At 41.2% G+C, this 26,674-nt stretch overlaps 1 protein-coding gene across 3 annotated transcripts in view; it reads right to left on the reverse strand.

Moving 5' to 3' along the window:
* Nucleotides 1–705: 705 nt before the first annotated feature.
* The window catches only part of SLC39A10 (solute carrier family 39 member 10), a 97,192-nt gene continuing 71,223 nt past the window's right edge, over nt 706–26,674 (reverse strand). For all 3 annotated transcript variants that reach the window (XM_075829968.1, XM_075829967.1, XM_075829969.1), the window contains exons 6-10: nt 26,405–26,528; nt 12,139–12,477; nt 9,780–9,860; nt 9,438–9,628; nt 706–2,760 (exon numbers count right to left, since the gene is read on the reverse strand). In XM_075829968.1, coding sequence (XP_075686083.1) covers nt 2,602–2,760; nt 9,438–9,628; nt 9,780–9,860; nt 12,139–12,477; nt 26,405–26,528 — 894 coding nt within the window. In that variant the 3' untranslated portion in view covers nt 706–2,601. The remainder of the gene's footprint in view (nt 2,761–9,437; nt 9,629–9,779; nt 9,861–12,138; nt 12,478–26,404; nt 26,529–26,674) is intronic.

Raw genomic sequence — 26,674 nt, forward strand, 5'->3', positions numbered from 1 at the left:
AAGATTTGTATGGCCACTTGTACCCAAGATTTGTATGGCCACTTGTACCCAAGATTTGTATGGCCACTTGTACCCAAGATTTGTATGGCCACTTGTACCCAAGATTTGTATGGCCACTTGTACCCAAGATTTGTATGGCCACTTGTACCCAAGATTTGTATGGCCACTTGTACCCAAGATTTGTATGGCCACTTGTACCCAAGATTTGTATGGCCACTTGTACCCAAGATTTGTATGGCCACTTGTACCCAAGATTTGTATGGCCACTTGTACCCAAGATTTGTATGGCCACTTGTACCCAAGATTTGTATGGCCACTTGTACCCAAGATTTGTATGGCCACTTGTACCCAAGATTTGTATGGCCACTTGTACCCAAGATTTGTATGGCCACTTGTACCCAAGATTTGTATGGCCACTTGTACCCAAGATTTGTATGGCCACTTGTACCCAAGATTTGTATGGCCACTTGTACCCAAGATTTGTATGGCCACTTGTACCCAAGATTTGTATGGCCACTTGTACCCAAGATTTGTATGGCCACTTGTACCCAAGATTTGTATGGCCACTTGTACCCAAGATTTGTATGGCCACTTGTACCCAAGATTTGTATGGCCACTTGTACCCAAGATTTGTATGGCCACTTGTACCCAAGATTTGTATGGCCACTTGTACCCAAGATTTGTATGGCCACTTGTACCCAAGATTTGTATGGCCACTTGTACCCAAGATTTGTATGGCCACTTGTACCCAAGATTTGTATGGCCACTTGTACCCAAGATTTGTATGGCCACTTGTACACAAGATTTGTATGGCCACTTGTCTTCCCAGAGACATTTATTGAATTTAAATTATAGAAAAGCACTGGTGTTATGTAGAGAACTACAGCAGAATAAGTAGTGTTTTCGAAATTACCCAGATCAATGGCTGTCGTTTTGCAGTTAAAGCTACAAAATGAAACAAGCCAAAATGGATTGTTTCTCCTGTAGCAACAACGGTTACCTGCAGTAACTTCCATTTGTGTTATAAAGAGCAATGTTCACACAGGCTATTTGACCCGAAAAATCGGAAGTAGACCGCCTCCAAACATCTGCCCATTGATTGCAATGGGAAAACAGCGTTCTGTTCCGATAAGCCGTTAATTACGCGGCCGTTTAAAAAAAAAAAAAACGGCCACGAAAAAGTGCAGGACACTTCTTGGGACGTTTCTGGAGCAGTTTTTCATTGACTATCGAAAACCGCTCCAAAAACGGCCGTAAAAACGCCACGATAATAGAGAGTGGCTTAAAAAAAAATGTCTGAATCAGGAGCTGTTTGAGGGAAAACAGCTCTGTATTTTCAGATGTTTTTAGTCTAGCGTGTGAACATACCCTTAGAGGTAGGGTTACAATTTATATGCGAATGATGTATAAGTTATGAGATTGTTATATTCATTAGATGGCTGTCAGTCCTGAGTACCCAATTTAATGGCATGTTCAGCTCAGCCAGATGTATATATGTTATTTAAATAGGGAAGTGGAGAAGAGTGACCGTTATACATCTTTGGCTCCACTTATCTCTACACAAGACAATAGCATTGGGCAGGTGGAATTTAACCGGTCTGATCTACCTTTCTTCAAAATAAAGTCTTTCAGCCACACTAATTATTAAATTGTATGGGAGATCCCGCCAAAGTACACAGGTTTGCTTAAAGGAAAAACAATCCTAATGTTTATATGGATTTTTATAGAATTAGTAAAGCCATGAAAAAAAATAAAAATTGTGCATTTGTACGTAACAATGAACTAGTAAAACGACTGCAAGGAAATTGTAAAATACGCCCTTCATAAACCTGATCTGAAACAAAAAAACAGTTATTTGGAACATACAAATCTTTTATATACTGTAGCAAATGGATAAATTTCAATCGTTAAAAATGGCACAGGGCTGATCCTGCAGTCCAAAATGTGGCACCGCCACATAATAGCTTAGCTTTGCAGAACCAATTATGTAGCAGATGAGAAATATTATATACGTGCAAACATTCTTTTTTTTATTTTATTTGAAAATAATTCCAGCATGAAGAAAATATTTATCCCCTTTAAAAACAAAACGAGCACATGAAGCTGAAGAACTGTTAGGAAGTATAGAATTTGTAGAAATCCTAGATAAATCTCATGTAAACAAGGAACTCTATGTACCGGTCAAGTAAAGGTTTTCCATAGAAATCCTAATGTGAAGATAATACTTTTTAGAAGGTTTCAGTACCGCTAAGACTTGGAATGCAAGCAAAACTGGAAAAATTAAAGTAATCGGATGTCATTCCACCTCCTCAACTACATATTAAAAAGTGTTAAAACACGGTATCTTTCCAAATAGTGAAAACCAAAAACTGTGTGTGTATATAATGTACATTTACCAACACTCGAATATGCAGTGAAATTAGCATCTATTTCACATAACACCAGTCACTGTGATGATTTCCTTATGATTTCTTTGTGGGACTGTAGTGATGTTCTAGAACTCTACAATGCATTTTCAGGACTTCATTTACTTGCATCATTTAGAACAGAGAAAGCTAGCGGACAAACACAAACTTTACACTCGGACCACAGAGAGCACCATTAGAAGAGGAAGTCAAACACAATTTTATCTTCATATAGAGCAATGACCAGCATTATGGCAAAACCAAGTAGAAGTCCTAAATTTTGCAGGATGAATTGCCCTACTGGACAGTATCCATGTTCTTCATTCTCACCATCCCCATGAAGCATTTCTGGGAGCTAGAAATTGAACAAATAAAAAAGATTTTTTCTTTAGAATGTATTACTATATAGATAATGCCATCCAAAATTCAGAAACGTCCAATACTGTATTGCACCAATTTACAATTTTATAGGTGTTCATGAGGCCCTTATACTACAGGAACCGCAATCATTCAATAAAACAAACTTTTTAACCATGTGTCATAACAGTCTCCTGATACGCAGACTCATTTCGAGGAAACTTAGGCCTCATGCACACGTCCATATTCTGGTCAGTATTTTGCTTCAATATTTGTAAGCCAAAACCAGGTGTGGGTCCAAAACACAGAAGAGGTGCAAATCTTTCCATTATAGTTCTCTCTGTTTATGTTCCACTACTGGTTTTGGTAGATAAATCCACCAGAAAAAGAATGCTTAAAAAACAATTTTAATATTATTAAAATGGGCTAAACTACTGGTCTTTGCTTCCAAATACTGACATGTGCATGAGGCCTCAGTCAGTTCACGCAGTGTTTTTCGGTGCCGATTTTGATGTGGAAACCGCATTGGAATCGGCGGCAAGAAAAAAAAAAAAAAAAAGACTCAAATCACCCCCCCCCCTCGTTGATTTAACTGGGAGGCAGATGCATTTTTTCCTTTTTGCCGGGTGGCTCTTGGCCGCTCGCAGAAAAAAAAACGCCAGTGTTTTCGCCTCTGACTTCCCATTGAAATCAATGGGAGGCAGAAAAAACCTGCGGCGCTCATTTAAGCGTTTATTGTGGACCTTTTATTAGATTCAAATGGCCCCGGGTGAAAAACGAGCGGAAAAAAATATGTGAAGGCAGTTCAAAATCTGCCTCAATATTCCTGAAGGAATTCTGAAGCAGATTTTTTCTACCTGCAAATAACTGTGTGAACAGGGCCTTACAAAGAATATGAGCTTCGCACCAGACATTCTTGAACTTTATACAGGACCTAGGATACGGTGCCTGTCTTCTATCTCCTCCACTTAAATTGTGCATCCCTGCTATAAACTGGAGGCCCACAACGCCATGCTCTGTGGCCTCCAACCAACCATGGGATACAGACATGCTCCTCTGTGTCCGGATTGTTCATTACCCAGCAAATCCATTCTTTATACCTTGCACTGATCGCAGGAATCATTGCAAGACTTTGAAGAAACATGTGAGTTTCTCCATATGGAAGTAACACAAAAAAAAACAAAAAAAAACAAAACCACTTTGTTTTTATAATTGCAGTGGAGAAAGCCATGTGCAGCCACCTCATCTCCTCTAGAGTGCCAAACAGTGGAGCAGGGACCCACATTCTCCCAATAAGTGGGAAAACCAAAAGTAGAACCACCACATAATTTTTGATATGCCATAAACGTCTCAGATGGGATCACCCCTTTAAGATTTATTGCATCCCTTGGGAGTAGTACTGTACCAATCAAAAGTTTGGATGCACCTCTTCATTCCGTGTTTTTTTTTTTTTTCTACACTGTAGATTCAGATTGAAGACATGGAAGGAGTAAAAATGAATAGGTTTTATATTTTAGATTCCTCAAAGTAGTCCTACCACTCTCCTTCTTGGTCAAATAGCACTTACATAGCCGATTAGGGGTCATTGTCACTGTTGAAAAAAAAAATGGTCTCACTAAGCTCCAAAAAGATGGGAATGGCATATCGTTGCAGAATTCTGTGGCAGCCATGATGGTTAAGTTTTCCTTGACTTTTGAATAAATCACCAACAGTGTCACCAGCAAAGCATCCACACATCTCCTACTTCATGCTTAATGGCGGGAACCACACATGTAGAAACCATCCACCCACCTTTTCGGTGTCTCACAAAGATATGGCGGTTGGAACCAAAAAGCCTAAATTTTGACTCAAATCAATTTACAGATTTCCACTTGTCTAATGTCCATTCCTTGTGTTTTTGAACCCAAGAAATTATCTTCTTGTTCCTCCATAGTGGCTTCTTTGAGAATTCGGCATTTTATGGTCGAATTACTGCAGTCTCCCCTGAACAGTTGATGTTGAGATGTGTCTGGTACATTTACTGGTCCTTCTCAATGAATTAGAATATAAAAAAATTGATTTCAGTAATTCAATTAAAAAAAGTGTGTGTAATGAATCTATATACAGTGAAGGAAATAAGTATTTGATCCCTTGCTGATTTTGTATTTTTGCCCACTGTCAAAGACATGAACAGTCTAGAATTTTTAGGCTAGGTTAATTTTACCAGTGAGAGATAGATTATATATAAAAAAAACAAAAAACTGAAAATCAGTCAAAATTATCTATATTTATTTGCATTGTGCACAGAGAAATAAGTATTTGATCCCCTACCAACCATTAAGAGTTCAGCCTCCTCCAGACCAGTTACACGCTCCAAATCAACTTGGTGCCTGCATTAAAGACAGCTGTCTTACATGGTCACCTGTATAAAAGACTCCTGTCCACAGACTCCATTAATCAGTCTGACTCTAACCTCTACAACATGGGCACGACCAAAGAGCTTTCTAAGGATGTCAGGGACAAGATCATAGACCTGCACAAGGCTGGAATGGGCTACAAAACCATAAGACGCTGGGCTAGAAGGAGACAACTGTTGGTGCAATAGTAAGAAAATGGAAGACATACAAAATGACTGTCAATCGACATCGATCTGGGGCTCCATGAAAAATCTCACCTCGTGGGGTATCCTTGATCCTGAGGAAGGTGAGAGCTCAGCCGAAAACTACATGGGGGGAACTTGTTAATGATCTCAAGGCAGCTGGGACCACAGTCACCAAGAAAACCATTGGTGTAACATTACGCCGTAATGGATTAAAATCCTGCAGTTCCCGCAAGGTCCCCCTGCTCAAGAAGGCACATGTACAGGCCCGTCTGAAGTTTGCAAATGAACATCTGGATGATTCTGAGAGTGATTGGGAGAAGGTGCTGTGGTCAGATGAGACTAAAATTGAGCTCTTTGGCATTAACTCAACTCGCCGTGTTTGGAGGAAGAGAAATGCTACCTATGACCCAAAGAACACCATCCCCACTGTCAAGCATGGAGGTGGAAACATTATGTTTTGGGGGTGTTTCTCTGCTAAGGGCACAGGACTACTTCACCGCATCAATGGGAGAATGGATGGAGCCATGTACCGTCAAATCCTGAGTGACAACCTCCTTCCCTCCACCAGGACATTAAAAATGGCTCGTGGCTGGGTCTTCCAGCACGACAATGACCCGAAACATACAGCCAAGGCAACAAAGGAGTGGCTCAAAAAGCAGCACATTAAGGTGATGGAGTGGCCTAGCCAGTCTCCAGACCTTAATCCCATCGAAAATTTATGGAGGGAGCTGAAGATCCGAGTTGCCAAGCGACAGCCTCGAAATCTTAATGATTTACAGATGATCTGCAAAGAGGAGAGGGCCAACTTCCACCTAACATGTGTGCAGACCTCATCAACTAGAAAAAACGTCTGACTGCTGTGCTTGCCAACAAGGGTTTTGCCACCAAGTATTAAGTCTTGTTTGCCAAAGGGATCAAATACTTATTTCTCTGTGCACAATGCAAATAAATATATATAATTTTGACAATGTGATTTTCAGTTTTTTTTTTTTTTATATATAATCTCTCTCTCACTGGTAAAATTAACCTAGCCTAAAAATTCTAGACTGTTCATGTCTTTGACAGTGGGCAAACTTACAAAATCAGCAAGGGATCAAATACTTATTTCCTTCACTGTAATATGAATTTCAGAGTGATCTATTTCCATCATTTTTTCTTCTTTTAATGTTGATTATGGATAACCGTTAATGAAAACTCAAAATGTAGTCTCAGAAAATTTGAATATTGGGTAAAAGTTCAAGATTGTAGACACATGGTGTCACACTCTAATCAGCTAAATCAACACAAAACACCTGCAAATGTTTCCTAAGCCCTTAAATGGTCCAACAGTCTGTTTCAGTAGGCTCCACAATCATGGGGGAGACTGCTGACTTGACAGTTGCCCAGAAGACACAGTCATTGGCACCCTCCACAAGGAGGGTAAGCCACAAAAGGACATTGCTGAAGAAGCTGGCTGTTCACAGACTGCTGTATCCAAGCATATTAATGGAAAGTTGAGAGGAAGGAAAAAGTGTGGTAGAAAAAGGTGCACAAGCAACAGGGATAACCGCAGCCTTGAAATGATTGTAAAGAAAACGCCATTCAAGAATCTGGGGGGGGAGTCACAAGGAGTGGACTGCGGCTTGAGTCATTGCTTCAAGAGCCACCAGACGTATCCAGGACACGGGCTACAACTGTCGCATTCCTTGTGTCAAGCCACTCATGACCCAGAGACGTCAGAAGCGTCTTGCCTGGGCTAAGGAGAAAAAGGACTTGTCTATTGCTCAGTGGTCCAAAGTCCTATTTTCAGAAGGAAGTAAATTTTGCATTTCATTTGGAAATCAAGGTCCCAGAGGCTGGAGGAAGAGTGGAGAGGCACTCAATCCAAGTTGCTTGTGGTCCAGTGTGAAGTTTCCACAGTCAGTGATGGTTTGGGGAGCCAAGTAATCTGCTGGTGTTGGTCCACGGTGTTATATCGAGTCCAGAGTCAACACAGCCGTCTACCAGGAAATTTTAGAGCACTTCATGCTTCCCTCTGCTGACAAGCTTAATGGAGAAACGTGGATTTCATTTTCCAGCAGGACTTGGCACCTGCCCACACTGCTAAGAGTACCAATATCTGGTTTAATAACAGTATCAATATGCTTGATTGGCAAGCAAACTCGCCTGACTTAAACCCCATAGATAATCTAAGCGATATTGTCAAGTGGAAGAGTAGACACCAGACCCAACAATGCAGACTAGCTGAAGGCTGCTATGAAAGCAACCTGGGCTTCCATAACACCTCAGAGGTGCCACAGGCTGATCGCCTCCATGCCACGCCGCATTGATGCAGTAATTCATGCAAAAGAAGCCCGACCAAGTATGGAGTGCATATACTGTACATACTTTTCAGTTGGCCAACACGTCGGTTTTAATAATCACTTTTGAAATTGGGCTTATATAATATTCTAATTTTCTGAGAGACTAAATTTTGGGTTGTCATTAATGGTTAGCCATAATCAACATTCAAAAGAAAAAAAATGCTGGAAATAGATCAGTGTGTGTAATGAATCAATTTATTTCAGTAATTCAATTAAAAATGTGAAACTCATATATAAACTTTATTAAAGGCAAGAAATTTAACTAATTAACTCTGGACACAGGATTAACATTCCAGGTGACTACATTATGAAGCGGATTGACAAAATGCCAAGAGTGTGGAAAGGTGGCAGGATAGGCCATAAATGTCCGATAGATGCGGGTCCCACCTCTGGGACCCGCACCTATCTGTAGAACGGGGCCACCTAAACCCCATTTTACATTTCTCGGCTCCTGCTGCCTCCCGACCACTTCCCGATTAGATGGTTGGAAGCTTCGAAAACAGCATAGCTCCCGTGCTACCGTAACTGCCATTCACTTCTATGGTAGTTACGGAAACAGCATAGCTCAGCAAGCTATGCTGTTTTCGGAACTCCATCATCTAATCAGGAAGTGCCTGAGAGGCAGGGGCTGCCGAAAAAGGTGGAACGAGATTTAGGGCGCCCAGTTCTACAGATAGCTAAATGAGGGTCCCACCTCTGGGATCTGCACCTGACATTTATGGCACATACCACGGATATGCCACAGAATATGGCATATCCCTACATGGAAAAACCCCTTTAAAGCGAGAGGGGGCTACTTTGAAAAATCTAAAATAAGAAAACATTCTGGTTTAAACACTTTGAAGGAACACGTGGAATTAAGTGGTAAAGAAAGTATTCAGGTCTTTCATATGAATCCAAAGCACAAAATAGAAAAACACAAAAAAAAACCACAAGAGAAACCATGGAATGAAAAGGTGTCTCCATACTTTTGACTGGTACTGTACATTCTGACAATGTGGCCTTTGGACCAGAAAAAGTAGTACACAATTCTTATTAATTTCAACACAGAGCAACACCACCTGCAGCTGGGACTAAAAAATTGTGCATCTCGGGAAGCACATTTCGAACTCTGGGAATTTATCAGCCATTTTAAAAAATATTATTTTGAACAAATGCCTTGCTGGTTAATTAAAATGTCTAATTCTAGTCTGATCAGAGAAGGATTGTAAGATTAAGGGTGCTCTTACATGGCCTAATACTGGCCAAAAACACGAGTGATGATACAGCACGCCGATCAGCGCTTTTTAGCTCCATTCACAAGGATCAACGATAGTGTATGTATGTATGGGGAAGGTGTAAGCGTAGGAGAAACATGCAAGATTTGCATTGTTACTGCAACAGGTCTTAATGATATGGAAATAAAGAAGCAATTTTTATCCACAAAGAATTACCTGCCTTTGATGCTTCCCTTACCTAAAGCACAATTTGACCAAAATTCTAAAATACACAGTGTGGTCATAATGCCTGCCTCTCAGGTGTGAGGACCAGGTGCGCTTTCTCCTAATCATTTATTTAGTCCAAACTCATATCAAATGCTTCTATATGATTGAATTTCTTATTATGTACACAGACTGGTATAGGCAACCAATAAGGGTTATTGCACATGATTCCCTCACGCAGAAATAGAAGAGGGTACTAAGCTACATGACATGCAAGTTTGTACACGGTCACATAAGATACATATAAATTCATTTATTTATTGTCCCTTACCATATCAACAAGTGCCACGTAGAGGAACATGCCAGCTGTAACGGCAAAAATCCATAAAGTGATGTTATTGGCATATTGTCCGACTGCTGTACCTATCAACATGCCTACATAAGCCATCATTGCAGAGAGGAGATTGTACACAATTGCTTGATTTACAGTCATACCGGCCTTCAGAAGCACAGCAAAGTCTCCTGTAAACAATCAGAAATAAATGTCACATCTTAAAAACAAACAGTAAATACTAGCAGATCCATGGTACAGTGCAATCTAGGTAACCGGTTCAATATTTAATTCCATACAAAAGGATACAAGAGGTCTCAAGTACCAAGAGTTTAAATTTACCTAATTCATGGGGAAGCTCATGGCAGAAAACTGCGACTGATGTGCTAATGCCACCTGTCAATGCAGCACTGAAAGCAGCACCTAGAATCAAAGCATATGAGAAGAAAAAAAAGGATTAATACACAACGTTATATCCCAGACATCTGAAAATGATGTATTTTATCACTTTTTTTTCTCCCTGGACAATGCGGGTTTCAGCAGCCCCCTTTAACCCCCTAATGACCAAGCAATTTAAGTTTTCCCATCGTCTCATTCAAAGAGCTCTAACTTTATTTTTCCGTTGACATAGCTGTATAAGGGACAAGTTGCATCTTTTTTTTTTTTTTTTTTAATATCACCATTTTGGGCTACATATAATTTGTTTAACTTTTATTAACTTTTTGGGGGGTAATGGGAAAAACTAATTTCTCCATACTTTTTTGCATCTTAAATTTACGTGGTTTACCATGTGATATACATAACTTTATTCAGTGGGTTGTTGCGATTGCGGCGATACCAAATTGATATAGATTTTATGTGTTTTACTACTTTTACACAGTAAAAACACTTTTTTCCAAAATTCTTTTATTTTTGTGTCGCCATGTTTTAAGAGCCATAATTTTTGTATTTTTCCTCTGATGCAGCTATATGAGGGCTTACTTTTTACGGGACGACTTGTAGTTTTTATTGGTCCATTTAGGGGGAAAACATGACTTTTTGAGCACTTTTTAAAAAAAAAAAATTTTTGACGGCATGACTAACACAAAACCGCAATTCTGGCATTGTTTTTTATATTATTTTTTACGGCGTGCGGGTTAAACATAATAGCTTTATAGTTGGGGTCGTTACGGACACGTCGATACCATATATTTGTAATGGTTGAATTTCTTTGTTTTTTTTCATAATAAAAGCATTTTGTTAGGGAAAAAGTGGGTTATTCTTTTTTTTTCTTTACTTGGGTCTTTTAATTATTCAATAAGTTTATTAAAACTTTTTGATAACTATCTTTTAGTCCTACTAGGGGACTTTACTATACAATCATCTGATCGCTTTTATAATCACTGCAATACTTCTGTATCTCACTTATGCCAGAGCGCCGCATTCTCACGGCACTATGACATAAGCCCAGCACGGATGTCCCATGCTGGCTAGAGCAGGTGTTGGGGGGGGGGGGTCTAAAGACAGACGGCCCCTGCTCTACCGGGCGGGATTGATAACATCGATACCACTCGTTTAACCTCTTACTTAGATGTGTAAAACGGACAGGCCTCTGGCATGGCCTAGAAGGGCATTTACTACAAAGCAGACTTGGGGGCCTGTTAGGCCCCCAGCTGCCATTGGCACCCTGCGATTGCTTCACAGGGTGCCGGTGGAGCGAGAGGGAGCTCTCTCCCTCCAGATCACTTAGATGCGGCGCTCACTATTGAGCGCCGCATCATAGGGGGTTAAACGGGTGGGATCGACGTGGATATCAATCCCGCCCGCAAGAGCAGGTGCCCGGCTGTCTTTAGTCAGCCCGACACCCGCTCTAGCCGGCATGGGACACCCATGCCGGGCTTAGGTCACCGTGAATAGGCGCCGCTCTGGCATAAATACCCTTAACGGCCGCCGTGAAAAGGCATATTGGCGGTTGTTAAGGGGTTAAAGGCGGTGTATACCTTTTGAAAGCGATTTTTTAAATAAAAAGGTCAGTGTGTTTAATAAAAACTAAAGTTCAACAAAACATTTTTTTTACTTTGAGATACAGCTGCTCTGTATTCTGTATACAGAGAAGCTGTATCTTACGCTGAATCCAATACCCGTCAGGTCCGTGGGTCCCGCGAACCTGACAGATTCAGGTCTTAGAGCATCTGTATCTTACACGGAGATACATGCTCTGTATACAAAGAGTAAAAATAATTAATAAAAACGAATTATAAAGTTGAACAAAACACACCGATTGACATTTTCGTTAAAGGCTATGTACACCTTAAAAAGCGCTTTATTTTTTTGTTTAAAGTATATAACTATGTGGCACTGTGGAAATCTTTTGCAATGTATGCTCTTACTGAACAGAAAACAGGGTGCTTCAGTCACTCAATAACATGCAGTTTCCTATTCATAAAAGTTCTGCAGCAGCTGAAAAGGTCTAGAATCATGTTATATGGAACGCTAGATTGACTTTTGTAATAAAAATAATGGGCTCATTGAAAATTTACTATAGATGTAAATATTTCGAGTGACCAAAATGTAAGCTTCTTCAGGATATTAATACGGTATTACTCATATTCTACAATATTACTTTATCCACTAGTGAACAGTTTGTCCCACAACTCGCCCATCTATATTTTAGATGGCTGATACAAAGAATTAAAAAAACAAAAAAACACGACATGCTTACCTATGGCTAGTCCATCACTAAAATTATGCATTCCATCTCCCATTATCACCATCCAAGCTATATTAGCGATCCCAGTATCCTTCAGGTCTTTTCCTGAATGGCAATGGCCGTGTGAATGGTGGGAGTGTTTACTGTGACTAGGTTTCTTTGGCATCTCTCCTTTTGCATGATTATTCTCAAACTGTACATCATCCACACTATGATCATCATCACAAGAGCCATCTTTGTTAATATGTGGCATAGCATCTTCAACAAAAACTTTTAAAGGAGATTGATGAAGACTATCAACATAAATCATTTCGGTTTCATTGAGTTGCTGGGATTCAGATGCAGCTGGGTCTTCAGTGACCAAAAAAATAAATAAAAAAATAAGACATGGTTTAACAACTCTAACAGAACATAAGAGAAATCTGCATTACCTACACAAACTAAAAAAGAAAGAAGAAAGAAAGAACGCTGATCGCCACCGGCGTGGCATGGTGGCGATCAGCTTGTGGCACTGCTGAGGTGTTATGGAAGCCAAAGTTGCTTTGATAGCGGCCTTCAGCTCGTCTGCATTGTTGGGTCTGGTGTCTCATCTGCCTCTTGACAACACCCCATAAATTCTCTAGGGGGTTTAAGTCATGCACGTTTCTGGCCAATCAAGCGCAGTGATACTGTGGTTATTAATCCAGGAATTGGTACGTCTGGCAGTGTGGGCAAGTGCCAAGCCCTGTTGTAAAATGAAATCAGCATCTCCATAAAGCTCGTCAGCAGAGGGAAGCACGACGTGCTCTAAAATTTCCTGGTAGACGGCCTCGTTGACTCTGGACTCTATATAACACCGTGGACCAACACCCGCAGATTACTTGGCTCCCCAAACCATCACGGACTGTGGAAACTTCACACTGGACTGCAAGCAACTTGGATTGAGTGCCTCTCCACTCTTCCTCCAGAATCTCGGATCTTCGGAATATTGGTTAAAAGTTCAAGATTGTAGACTCATTGTGTCACACTTTAATCAGCTAATCAACACAAAACGCCTGCAATGATTTCCTAAGCCCTTAAATGGTCCAACAGTCTGGTTCAGTAGGCTACACAATCATGGGGAAGACTCCTGACTTGACAGTTGCCCAGAAGACAGTCAATGATACCCTCCACAAGGAGGGTAAGCCACAAAAGGACATTGCTAAAGAAGCTGGCTGTTCACAGAATGCTGTATCCAAGCATATTAATGGAAAGTTGAGAGGAAGGAAAAAGGTGCAGTAGAAAAAGGTGCACAAGCAACAGGGATAACCGCAGCCTTGAAAGGATTGTAAAGAAAACTCCATTCAAGAATCCGGGGGAGATTCACAAGGAGTGGACTGCGGCTGGAGTCAGTGCTTCAAGAGCCACCACATAGACGTATCCAGGACACGGGCTACAACGGTCGCATTCCTTGTGTCAAGCCACTCATGACCCAGACGTCAGAAGCGTCTTGCCTGGGCGAAGGAGAAAAAAGTACTGGTCTGTTGCTCAGTGGTCCAAAGTCCTATTTTCAGATGAAAGTTAATTTTGCATTTCATTTGGAAATCAAGGTCCCAGAGTCTGGAGGAAGAGCGGAGGGGCACTCAATCCAAGTTGCTTGCGGTCCAGTGGGAAGTTTCCACAGTCAGTGATTGTTTTGGGAGCCATGTCATCTGCTGGTATTAGTCCAGTGTGTTATATCAAATCCAGAGTCAACACAGCCGTCTACCAGGACATTTTCGAGCACTTCATGCTTCCCTCTGCTGCCAAGCTTTATGGAGATGCTGATTTCATTTTAAAGCAGGACAGCGCCTGCCCACACTGCCAAAAGTACCAATACCTGTTTTTTTTAACCACAGTATCACTCTGCTTGATTGGCCAGCGAACACGCCTGACCTAAACCCCATAGAGAATCTATAGTACATTGTCAGGGAGAGGACACCAAACCCAACAATGCAGAGAAAGTGTGTGTGTGTATATATATATATATATATATATATATATATATATATATATATATATATACACACACACATATATATATATACATACATACACACACACACGTATACATATATACACAAAAAAATTACATAAGTGTTTTTCACATTCATAGTAATGTCTGCTCATAATAAACATTTAAAACACGGAATTAAACGAATCTAGAACATTAACGCATTAAGTCCCGCAAAAAAACAAAGTAAAAATAGTTAGGATATTTAAAGCGGTTGCAAAGATATTATCGTTTATATTAGAAATGGAAAATTTGACCTGGACACAGGGGTATCAATGAACCTTGGTCACGAAAGGGTTAATAAAGCTCATACTTACCCCCCTGCAGTAGTCTTAGCGACAAGACACTCTTCTGAGCACAGCCTGGCCTCCGGTGATGACGTTTCATCCCATGTGACTGCTGCAACCAATTGAACGCTGCAGTGGTCACGTGTACTCTAGCGTCATCACAGGAGGCTGAAGAAAAAGTTAAAAAAAAAAAAAAAAAAAAAAAAGATTTAAGCAGCACATCCAAAAAAGCAAACTTTTTATTCACCCATGCGATGTTTCAGCTCCTCAGAGCCCTTCTCAAGCATCACAGGGGGCCGGGCTGTGCTCAGGAGAGGGAGATGCATCCAAATACAAGGAAAGGTAGTCAATGTAACAAGAGTAGAATAAAATGTTGTTCATGATGGGGTTAACCTAAAATGTGAGCTTCTTTAAAAGCACCCATATAAAAGGTTGGTGTACGAAAGGGCAAAAAGTGAACCCATCGCACAACCCTGTATTTGTCTGTAGAGAGTGATTTATTTAAAGACCAGGCATTCTGTTGCAGTATGAAATCTATACATTGTGTGTGGAAAGAAATCTGGTTGATGGGCGTATCAGGGTCAGACCGTAGATAGGAGTCAACTGCAAGGATGCCCTTGAGGTGAGGAAAGTTGGTATATAGAGCCGAGACATCTGCTGTGAGAAAACAGTGTAGTGAAATTATGGTTACTGTTTAGGTATTGGAGCTCTCTGAAAAGGTGAGTGGAGTCCTTAAGGTAGGATGGTAAAGTCAGTACATGCAGTTGAAGATAGAAGTCTATAAAATGTAATAGGTTTCTGGCCGGGGGAGGGGGGCTATGATGGATTTGTGGACTTTAGGAAGGTGGTAAAAAAAAATTTAAAGTTGGTATAGTTACGCTCAAGAAGTTTTTTTCTCTTTCTTATTCAGAAGATCAAAAATGTATGCTCTGATATGTAGGTTGTAGTGGGGAATAGTATTTGTTGTCAGACAGTAGCCTCATGAATGTAGTCCCTCCCCCTTATCTGCTGACCTGATGACAATGGACTCATTATTCAAGGCAGGACCTAGTAGGCTAACTGTCAGATGACAGTTACAATACACTGCACTACACAAGTAGTGCAGTGTATTGTACCGGGGATCAGAAGATCAGATCTTCAAGTCCTAAGGCAAGTGTAAAAATAAAGTGAAAGTAAATAAACAAAAAAAAAAACGTTTAAGAAAAATAAAAAGTTTTAACTAATAAAAACAATATATGATCAGAAAGTCGCAAGTAACCCAAAATGGTACCAATAGAAACTACAGTTCGTCACGCATAAAACAAGCTCTCCAGCAGCGATAACTAAAAACAGAAAATGGCGACACTAAAACATATTCTTTCAGAAAGAGTATTTTTATTGTGGGAAAGTAGTGAAACGTAAAAAAACGATATAAATTTGGTGTCGCTGTAATCGTATCGACCCGCAGAGTAAAGTTAACATGTTTTTTACACTGCACGGTGAACACTGTAAAAAAATAAAAACCAGTGCTAGAATTGCTGTTTTTTGGTTTCCTCATCTCCCAAAAAATGGAAATGGCGATTAAAAAAAAAAAAAAAAAAAGCACATGTACCTCAAAGTGGAACAAATAAAAATGACAGCACGATCCACAAAATCAAAGCCCTCACACAGCTCTGTCAATTGAAAAATAACATGTTATGACTCAACACGCAATGATGCAAAATGAAGGACCAGACTAATTTTTTAGGTCAAGTAGTTTTTCACTAAATACCCCACATCATCATTTGCTGGACTCCACACGTTAACCCTGTAGATGCAGTAGAGATGAGGAAACTTTAGGGCCTTGTGCTGCTTATGGGGCTAGTGAAGAAGTCAAAGATTAGGCAATACTGAAGCGCAAATATTTTGTATAATACCCAATTAACCCGGCCTGTGCATAAAAGGATTGGTTCAAAGCATACCACACCAATCCATGGATTATTCATTCACCCCATTATTACATCATCCTATTATACCCTGATGTACTCCACCCAGATTACATATACCACAACATTATAAGCGGAAATACCAGTAAAATACCAAGAAAAATCTGCGCTTCAAAAGCCAAATGGTGGTCAAAATGAGCCTGGCAGTGTGCCCAAACGGCAATTTATGACCACATATGGGCTATTACTGTATTGGGCACTGAAATGGCATATCTGAGGAAAAACGACAATTTTCAATCTGCAACATCTATTGTGTGCTAATTTTTGTAAAACACTTGTGGGGTCAAAATGCTCACTACACTTCTAGATGAAGTCCTTGTGGGATCTAATTTCCAAAATGGGGTAATTTTTTGGGGTTCCACTGTATTGGTACTATAGATCAATGCAGGGGCGTAACTAGGAAAGACTGGGCCCCATAGCAAACTTTTGACTGGCCCTCCCCTGGGTGTCACACAACCGCCGCCCCCCCTTGTAGATAGTGCCTTTTTTACAGCCCCCCCTGTAGATAACACCATACAGCCCCACCTGTAGACTGTGTGGCGTTATCTACAGAGGGGGACTGTGTGGCGTTATCTACAGAGGGGGACTGTGTGGCGTTATCTACAGAGGGGGACTGTGTGGCGTTATCTACAGAGGGGGACTGTGTGGCGTTATCTACAGAGGGGGACTGTGTGGCGTTATCTACAGAGGGGGACTGTGTGGCGTTATCTACAGAGGGGGACTGTGTGGCGTTATCTACAGAGGGGGACTGTGTGGCGTTATCTACAGAGGGGGACTGTGTGGCGTTATCTACAGAGGGGGACTGTGTGGCGTTATCTACAGAGGGGGACTGTGTGGCGTTATCTACAGAGGGGGACTGTGTGGCGTTATCTACAGGGGGGGACTGTGTGGCGTTATCTACAGGGGGGACTGTGTGGCGTTATCTACGGGGGGACTGTGTGGCGTTATCTACAGGGGGGACTGTGTGGCGTTATCTACAGGGGGACTGTGTGGCGTTATCTACAGGGGGGACTGTGTGGCGTTATCTACAGGGGGGACTGTGTGGCGTTATCTACAGGGGGGACTGTGTGGCGTTATCTACAGGGGGGACTGTATGGCGTTATCTACAGGGGGGACTGTATGGCGTTATCTACAGGGGGGACTGTATGGCGTTATCTACAGAGGGGGCTGTATGGCGCTAACGCCATACAGCCCCCCCTGTAGGGAACGCCATACAGTCCCCCCTGTTCTCCCTATCGCTGCCAGCGATCACACATGTATCACACATGTATCCCTTATCCTGTGGATAGGGGATACATGTCTTGTTTAATGGCAGAGCGGGGAGATACCTCCCTGCTCTGCCATAGAGTTCAGTGGCGTCCCGCTGCAGCAGCCATAGCGGCTCCTAGCGGAGCCTGCGACCATGGTGGGGGCCCGTGCCGGCGGGCGACACGGGCCCCCTCATGCCGCGGGCCCCGTAGCAGTCGCTACGGCTGCTACGGCGGTAGTTACGCCACTGGATCAATGTAACATGGAGTAAAAAAAGGAATCTTGTAAAATCTCCACTCCAAATACTAAATGGCGCTCCTTCCCTTTAGAGCCCTGCTGTGTGTCCAAATAGAAGTTTATGACCACATGTGGGGTATGGTCTTATTCTGGAGAGAATGGTTTACAAACGTTGAAGTTGTTTTCTCCTATAGTCTTTGTGAAAATAAAAAAAATTGCGGTAGAACTAAAAAAGTTTTTTTTCTTTTTATTTTCACATCCTAATTCTAATAAATTCAGCAAAAACCTGTGGTTAAAATGCTCACAGCACCCCTAGATTAATTTCTCAAGGGGTGTAGTTTACCAAATGGAGACACATTTCAGGGGTTCTTACTGTACCGATACCTCAGGGTCAAGTGCAACATGGCGCCTAGGAACCAATCCTGCAAAACCTGCTCTCCAAATGCCAAATGGTGCTCCTTTCTTTGTATCCTGCCGTGTATACAAAACGGCAGTTTCTGACCACATATGGGGTATTTCTCTACACTGAAGAAGTTGGTTAACAAATGTTGGTGTGATTTTTCTCCTTTATTTGATGAGAAAATGAAAAATTTTGAGCTACTGCTACGTCTTATTGGAAAATAATTAATTTTTCATTTTCACTGACCATTTCTAATAAAATCTATGAGACGCCTGTGGGGTCAAAATGCTCACTATACCCCTAGATGAATTCCTCAATGCGTGTAGTTTGCCAAATGGAGTCACATTTGGGTAGTTTCCACTGTACTGGTACCTAAAAGGCTTTGCAAAAGAGACATGGTGCAGAAAAACCAATCCAGCAAAATCTGCTCTCCAAATGCCAAATGGCGCTTCTTCCCTTCTGAGCCCTGATGTGTATCCATACAGTAGTTTATTACCACATATGGGGTATTACTGCACTCTGGAGTTGTTTTACAAATGTTGGGGTGCTTTTTCTCCTTTATTTCATGAGAAAATGAAAACATTTTGACCTAAAGCTACGACTTCGCGGAAAAAAAACAACATTTTTGATTTTCACTGCCCAATTCTAAAGAAATCTATGAAACACCTGTGTGGTCAAAATGCTCACTACACCACTACTGTAGATGAATTCCTCAAGGGGTTTAGTTTCCAAAATGGGGTATTTTTGGGGGTGTTTCCTTTGTTTTGGCACCACAAGACCTCTTCTAACCTAACATGGTGCCTGAAATATAATTTAAGAAAAGGAAGGCCCTAAAATCCACTAGGTGCTCCGTTGATTCAGGGGCCTTTCTTTAAGTCCATTAGGCCACTAGGGTCACATGTGGGATATTTATAAAAACTGCAGAATCAGGGAAATAAATATTCTGTTGTGTTTGTCTGGTAAAAAACTTCAGTATTACAGGGAAAATAAATAAATAAAAAAAAATAAAAAAAAGATTAACATGTTCCCGACCGCTGGCTGTGTTTTTACGGCCAGCGGTCAGGGTCTCTGAAGTCCGCTGTATAGACTAATTACGGCGGCACTTCAAAGTGTGTGCACGCGCACACAGCCCTGTACCCTGGCTGTTGCTAACAGCCCTGGACACTGGGCAGTGTCAGGAGCCAATCTCCTATTATTGTTAGGATAGAAAGGTAGATGGATAGATTGTATAGATAGATAGAAATCTATACAGAGAATGTTTTGCAGTGTAAGACTTTTTATTCACAGTATTCTTCTGGCAGTAATTCTCTGGAGTCTCTTCTTCTCACACTGAAACAATGTGTGAGGAGAAGAGGCAGGAGATTTGCTGCCAGAAATGTCAAAATAAAAACCAATATGATCCCTGTGATAGGTTTTCGCAGCTATCACATGTTCAGGGACCATCAAATTGGTCCCTGATACTCTGCCCAGTGCCCAGAGCTGTTAGTAACAGCGTGTGCACAGGGCTGTGTGCATGCGATTGCGTGCACACTATTTACATAGAAATGCATGTGATCGCTGTGACAACCAATCACAGGGATCATATTGGTTTTTATTTTGACATTTCTGGCAGCAAATCTCCTGCCTCTTCTCACACATTGTTTCAGTGTGAGAAGAAGAGACTCCAGAGAATTACTGGCAGAAGAATACTGTGAATAAAAAGTCTTACACTGCAAAACATTCTCTGTATAGATTTCTATCTATCTATACAATCTATCCATCTACCTTTCTATCCTAACAATAATAGTTGTTTGTTTAGTTAGTGTTCGTGACATTAGGGCGAGGAAGTTTTTTTAGTGCTGAGGAGGCATACGCCATGCTGTGGTCAGAGTCTGAGACCGCATCAGAGATGGCGTCAGAGATAGAACCTGTTGTAGGCAGTGACGAGGATAGCGTTACTTCAGGTTCCTCTTCAATGGACATTATCCCTGACGCAGTTGAAACGGCAGTACATGAAAGCGCAGGGCCTAGTAGCGCTGTAGCACGGGACAGCCTGGTCCCTCCAGTTCAGGCTCATGTATGGGCACCTGCTCCATCTTTTGGGCCTAGAATCCACTGATTTACTGTCACTCCTGGCATAACTGTGGACAACACAAATTTTATCCAAATGGATTACTTCCATTTATTTATTACTGACGACCTCCTAAATAGGATTGTCCACTAAACTAAATTTATATGCCGCTCAGTATATAAGGCAGAAACCTTCATCCACCCATGCCAGAGATTGGATGCCCACCAATTTGCAGGAATTAAAAGAACAATTGGGGCTCACCCTAAGTATGGGTATTGTCAAAAAGCCCTCCATTAAGTCTTACTGGTCAACAAGACCCGCCCAAGCCACCCCAGTGTATTCTTCAGTAACGCCCAGGTCTCGTTATGAGACAATGAGTTTCCCCCACTTCAATAACAATGCACAGGCCCACCCCAAGTACCGATGCAAACCGTGATCATTTGTTCAAAATAAGACAGCTAATAAATTCCCTCAATAAATTTCTGCAACTTTACACCCCTGAGCAGAATGTAAGCGTGGACGAATCCCTCCTCAACTTTCATGGAAGACTTAGCTTTCGCTAATATCTACCATCCAAAAGGGCAAGATATGGCGTTAAGCTTTACAAATTATGTGAAAGCGGGTCAGGATATACCACCGCCTTCAGAATTTATGCAGGGCGGGACCGCACAATAAATGTTCCTGGATGCCCCCCTGATTTTTCCATCAGCAGTAAGATATTGTGGGAGATAATGCAGCCTCTGCTTCACAAGGGGTACCAGCTGTACTGCGATATTTTTTATTCCAGTGTGCCCCTGTTTAGGCATTTGCATGCTGCAAGGACTGGGGCATGTGGTGCCATGCACAAAAACCGAATTGATTTTCCGAAGAAATTAGTGGGGAAGCACATGGTAAAGGAGGACTCCTGTGCTTATGCATCTGAAGAATTGCGGTCAAGTACAGGGATCGCAAAGATATGTATGTACTAAGCACGATTCATACCGCAGGAACAGTGGCAGTGAGGGAAAGAGGGGCAACATCGGACAAGCACAAACCAGTGAGCATGTCCGAATATAACAAGTACATGGGGGAGTGGAGTTTTACAGCCCTATTTAAAGGGAATGTGTCGCTCGAAATGTTTTTTTTTTTTTTTGTTAGTTAAACTGTTAGTATATAAATGATTACACATGGTTTTAATTTTTTACATATTTTCACAAGTCAGGAAATATATATTAGATTCTAATTTATAAAATTTCCATGTGCTGGTCACTAGAGGGAGCAATTCCCAAAATTGCAGCATTGGCATGTGGTAAAGCAACCTCATTGCTTTATGCTGCAAAATTGGAGACGGCACACTCGCTCTTGTGTCCTCACACAATACCCCCTCCTTTCTCCTGGCTAGTGACAGGAGAAAGGAGGGGGTTGAATGTTCAAACCTCCTACACTGTGTACCGCCATTTTTTGAGCAAATGCACAGTGTAGGGTTAGATACAGTGGTAATCACACAGTATAGCACAAACATACACACACACAAACATAACTTACCTGCTCCTGCCGCCGCTCCTAGTCCTTGCGTCTGACCATATGGCCGGAAGCCGCGACCGGAAGTAGTCATCTTACTGTCCGGCCGCGGCTTCCGGCCCACATGAAAATGGTGCCGGATGCCGCTCTGCCGAAGACCTTCCTTTTGGTCTGTGTGGGAGCGGCGCATGCGCTGTTCCCACACAGATGGCGTACGCTATAGTGAATGGAACGGCTCCTGTTCCCATTCTCTATGGGGATGTATGTGCCGTATTCCATCTCTCTATGTGTCGTTAATCGACACAGAGATGAAAAAAAAAATGGCAGCCCCCATAGAGAAGAGAAAAAAATACAACACAAAAACACAAATAAAAATTTATTTTAATGACATACTAAAAGCCATAATATATAAAAAAAAAAAAATTCGTGACACCTTCCCTTTAATAAAACGCAAAACAAAAACCTGGTACAAAAAAGTGGCCATTTATCTGTTACAGGTGGCAGTCCACAATTCATTTGTGCTCTATAAAAAAAAAAAAAAAAAACAGAGGCACATCTGGATTTACAGGAGAAAATTATCGAAGGCCTCATTTTTGACATTCAGGACCAGAGAATGCCCCCAGTCTGAGGATGTAAAGCGACTGACTGAAAGACATTTCATCACTCACATTCCCCCAACACCAACTAGAAACAACCCGCAGAAAAAGTGCCACATCTGCAGAAAAGACGGGCACCGAAAAGATTCCCGATATTTCTGTCCCTCATAACCAGGCCTGTGCATTGAGCCATGTTTTAAAAAATACCACACTGTTCTGAATTATTAGATTTTAATTATTTCTAAATATATTTTCCCTACATTACGTTTTTCCAATGATTTTACTCAAAGGGTGAGGGAGGGAATGGGTGGGGGGTGGATGTCATGTTTGCATATTTTCTAAAGTTCATCTGCTGGAGAGCTCCAATTGCATAAACCTGCAATTTCTTATTTTAGAAAACCCCAAAAAATAAATTCCCATTATACCCCTAGATGAATATTTTGGGATTTCTGCTTCAAGAGCAGATATTTTTGAAGTGTTATAGAAACTCTGAGTTTTGTAAAACCAGCTTTGAAAAAAGGCGATTTGTGAAATAAGCTTCTTCTATCGTCCGCCCTCCTACATCTCTATGTGATAAATAAGGCCCACATATTTGGTATCCCCATGCACGGGAGAAGTGGCAGAATGTGAAAGGAGATGAATTTTGTCCATGGTCAATAACGGTGTGTGAAAAATGCTATCATAAACTGACGCATTTGCTAAAAAATGGCAAATGTTATTTTGTGCCATCTTATTCATGAAACTTTCAGAAGAAAAATGGACTTTCTAAAAATATGATAAACCCCTTGAAGAAAACCTTGGAGTCTACTTGTGTGAAGTCATTTTTGGGGTGTTTCTAATGTTTCAGCAGCATTAGGCTGGGTTCACACGACCTATTTTCAGGCGTAATGGAGGCGTTTAACGCCTTGAATTACGTCTGAAAAAAACGCCTCCAATACGTCGGCAAACATCTGCCCATTACTTACAATGGGTCTTACGATGTACTGTGCCGACGATCTGTCATTTTACGGGTCGCTGTCAAAAGACGGCGCGTAAAATAACAGCCTCGTCAAAGAAGTGCAGGACACTTCTTGGGACGTAATTGGAGCGGTTTTTCATTGACTTCAATGAAGAACAGCTTCAAATTACGGCCGTAAAAGACGCCCCGCAAAATGCGAGTACATGCAATTACGTCTGAAATTTAGGAGCGGTTTTCTCCTGAAAAAAGCTACGTAATTTCAGACGTAATTGCAGTTATTGTGTGCACATACCCTTAGGCCCCCTAGAAAACAGTATGCTGCTATAAAATCAAGTGCAGAATTCCTGGACCGAAAAGGCCAAAAAGCCTCCTTTTATGCCAAGCCCTGGCACATGCCCGCACAGTGAATAAAGCACACATATTTGGTATCCGCTCCACGGGAGAAGTACAAGAACGTGAAAGGAGATTAATTTTGTCTGTGGTCTATACGGTGTGTGGAAAATGCTAGCATAAACTGACGCAATTACTAAATTCTTGAATTTTTTTCCTATTTTTCCCACTTTAGAGAAAAAATGATGTATAACTGACAAACGCCACTAAAACAAAGCCCTATCTGTCCTTTGAATTTTACTCTTTTTTAAAGATGAACTTAATTCACCTGCCGAGTTATAGTCATCTAATGAAGCGCATAGCAAAATTGTGAAATTTGCTCTGGTCATTAAAGGGAATATGTTGCCAGAAAAACATGTTTGTTTTTTTTTAATTAAACATTTAGTGTGTAGGTGATTAAACATTGTTCAAATTTTTTTTATTTTTTTCACGAGTCAGGAAATATTATAAATTAGATTCTAATTTATAATATTTCCCATTGCTGGTCACTAGATGGAGCTATTCCCAAAAATTGCAGCATTGCAAAATTGGGTAAAAAGCCCTAGCTCTAGTGAGCTCTCAGAATCCCCCCCTCCTTTATCCTGGCTAGTGCCGGGATAAACGAGGGGTTTGAACGGTCTAACCTCCTACACTGTGTGTCGCCATTTTTTGAGCTAACGCACAGTGTAGTAGGTTTACATACAGTAGTAAACGTATACAAACACGAACATACATTGAAATCTCTTACCTGCTCCTGCCGCCGCGGCTCCCTCCGGCCCGTCCGCTCCGTCTGCTGCCGCTGGTCCAAGTGCACAAGTCCGGAAGCCGCGACCGGAAGTAGTAATCTTACTGTCCGGCCGCGACTTCCGGTCCACAGGAAAATGGCGCCGGACGCGCCAATTTCAAATTGGACTGTGTGGGAGCGGCGCATGCGCAGTTCCCACACAGACGGCGTACACAGAAGTGGATGGGACGGGACCCGTTCGCAGTCCCTACGGGACTGTGGCTGCCGTATTCCATGTCTGTATGTGTCGTTAATCGACACATACAGAAATGGAACAAAAAATGGCAGCCCCCATAGGGAAGAAAAAGTGTAAAAATAAGAAAAAGTAAAACACAAACACACAAATATAAACGTTTTTAATAAAGCACTAACATCTTTAACATATTTAAAAAAATAATTTGCGATGACACTGTTCCTTTAAGCTGTAAAACAGCCTAGTCTTAACCGGTTAAAATTGAATTTCTGAAAAAAAAAAAAAAAAATGAAACTTTCCCTTCCACTTTGCTTTAATTCCTGTGAAACGCATTAAGGGTTAAGAAACTTTCTAAATGCGGTTTTGAATACTTTAAGGGGTGCAGGTTTTAAAATGGGGTAATTTATGGGGGTTCCTAATATAAGGCCCTCAAAGCCTCTTCAGATCTGAACTGTTCCCTAAAAAAAATAGGCTTTTGAAATTCTTGAAAATGTGAGAAATTGATGCTAAAATTATAAGCCTTGTAATGTCCTAGAAAAATAAAAGGATGTTCAAAAAAATGATGCCAACATAAAGTAGACATATGGGAAATGTGAACTAGTAACTATTTTGTGTGGTATTACTATCTGTCTTACAAGCAGATACATTTGAATGTAGAAAAATGCTAATATTTGCAAATTTTCTCTAAATTTTGATGTTTTTCAAAAAATATTGAATTTATCGACCAAATTTTTTCACTAACATAAAGTGCAATATGTAACGAGAAAACAATCCTAGAATCGCTTGGATAGGTAAAAGCATTCTAAAGTTATTACCACATATATTAACACCTCAGATCTGAAAAATGAGGCTGTGTCATTTGGTCCAAAAGTGGCTACGGCGGGAAGGAGATAAAATACACCACAAAACTTTAAAACAAAATAAAACAAAAACACCAGTTACTTTTCCACACAATGACCTAAAAGTGTATTGTAGATAGAGTTCCCACTTAGGCTCTGTTCACATGTGCGTTGGGTCCCGTTCTGACGGAGCTTTCCGTCAAATCGGGACCCTGAACAGAGACAAACTGAATCCAGAGGTTTCCGTTTCCATCACCATTGATTCCAATGGTGGCGGATACGGTGCCCATGGTTTGTGTTTGTCTCTGTTGTGCACCGGATCCGTCGTTTTGCCGGAAGCAATAGCGTAGTAGACTTTATTTAAACTATATTTGAAAGAGTGGGTGACTACACTTTCCAATATAAGCACATGAATACCAGGGAATAAACTTTTTTAGAATGAATGAGAGACAATGTCATAAGTCTGTGCTATATGCCGAGCATACACACTTAGGCCTCATGCACACGGCCGTACCCGTAATCACGGCCCACGGTTGCGGGCACAGCAAAGTATGGGAGCACTGCCTATAAAACGCAAAATATAGAACATGTTCTATCTTTTGTGGTACAGTTCTACAGCACGGACACCTATCCGTAGCGATACGGAAAGGTGTCCGCGGCCAATAGAACCAAACAGGTCCGTAATTGCGGACCATATTACGGTCCGCAATTACGGAGATTTTTTACGGTCGTGTACATGGGGCCTTAATGTGCTGTGAACAGATCCTTACATTTTCAGCATTGTGCAAAATCAAAAACGCTAATCAGGTAACATCTCAGAGTTCCAAAATAAATGTAATTACCTGCTAAGGGTTTTAGTTGTAACCATTCAGCATCGGACCAGCGATCGAGTTTGTGGTCAGATAATTTTCTTCCCACTGCAGACTCATCCCCTTTCTGCTTCCGTTTCAACCTACTTGGTCTTCCCTTAAAATCAAACAAATTAAGTAGTAAATCCAATTATGCCTGTTTGAGAATTTTAAGTTCTTACGTAGTTGTATTGGCACTTTGTTTAAATTTTATGTATTGCATGGGATTAGGATGCGATACAAGGCTGCCATAAGTCCTCCTCA

This window comes from Rhinoderma darwinii, chromosome 6 (assembly GCF_050947455.1).
Source record: "Rhinoderma darwinii isolate aRhiDar2 chromosome 6, aRhiDar2.hap1, whole genome shotgun sequence".
Taxonomy (NCBI): domain Eukaryota; kingdom Metazoa; phylum Chordata; class Amphibia; order Anura; family Rhinodermatidae; genus Rhinoderma; species Rhinoderma darwinii.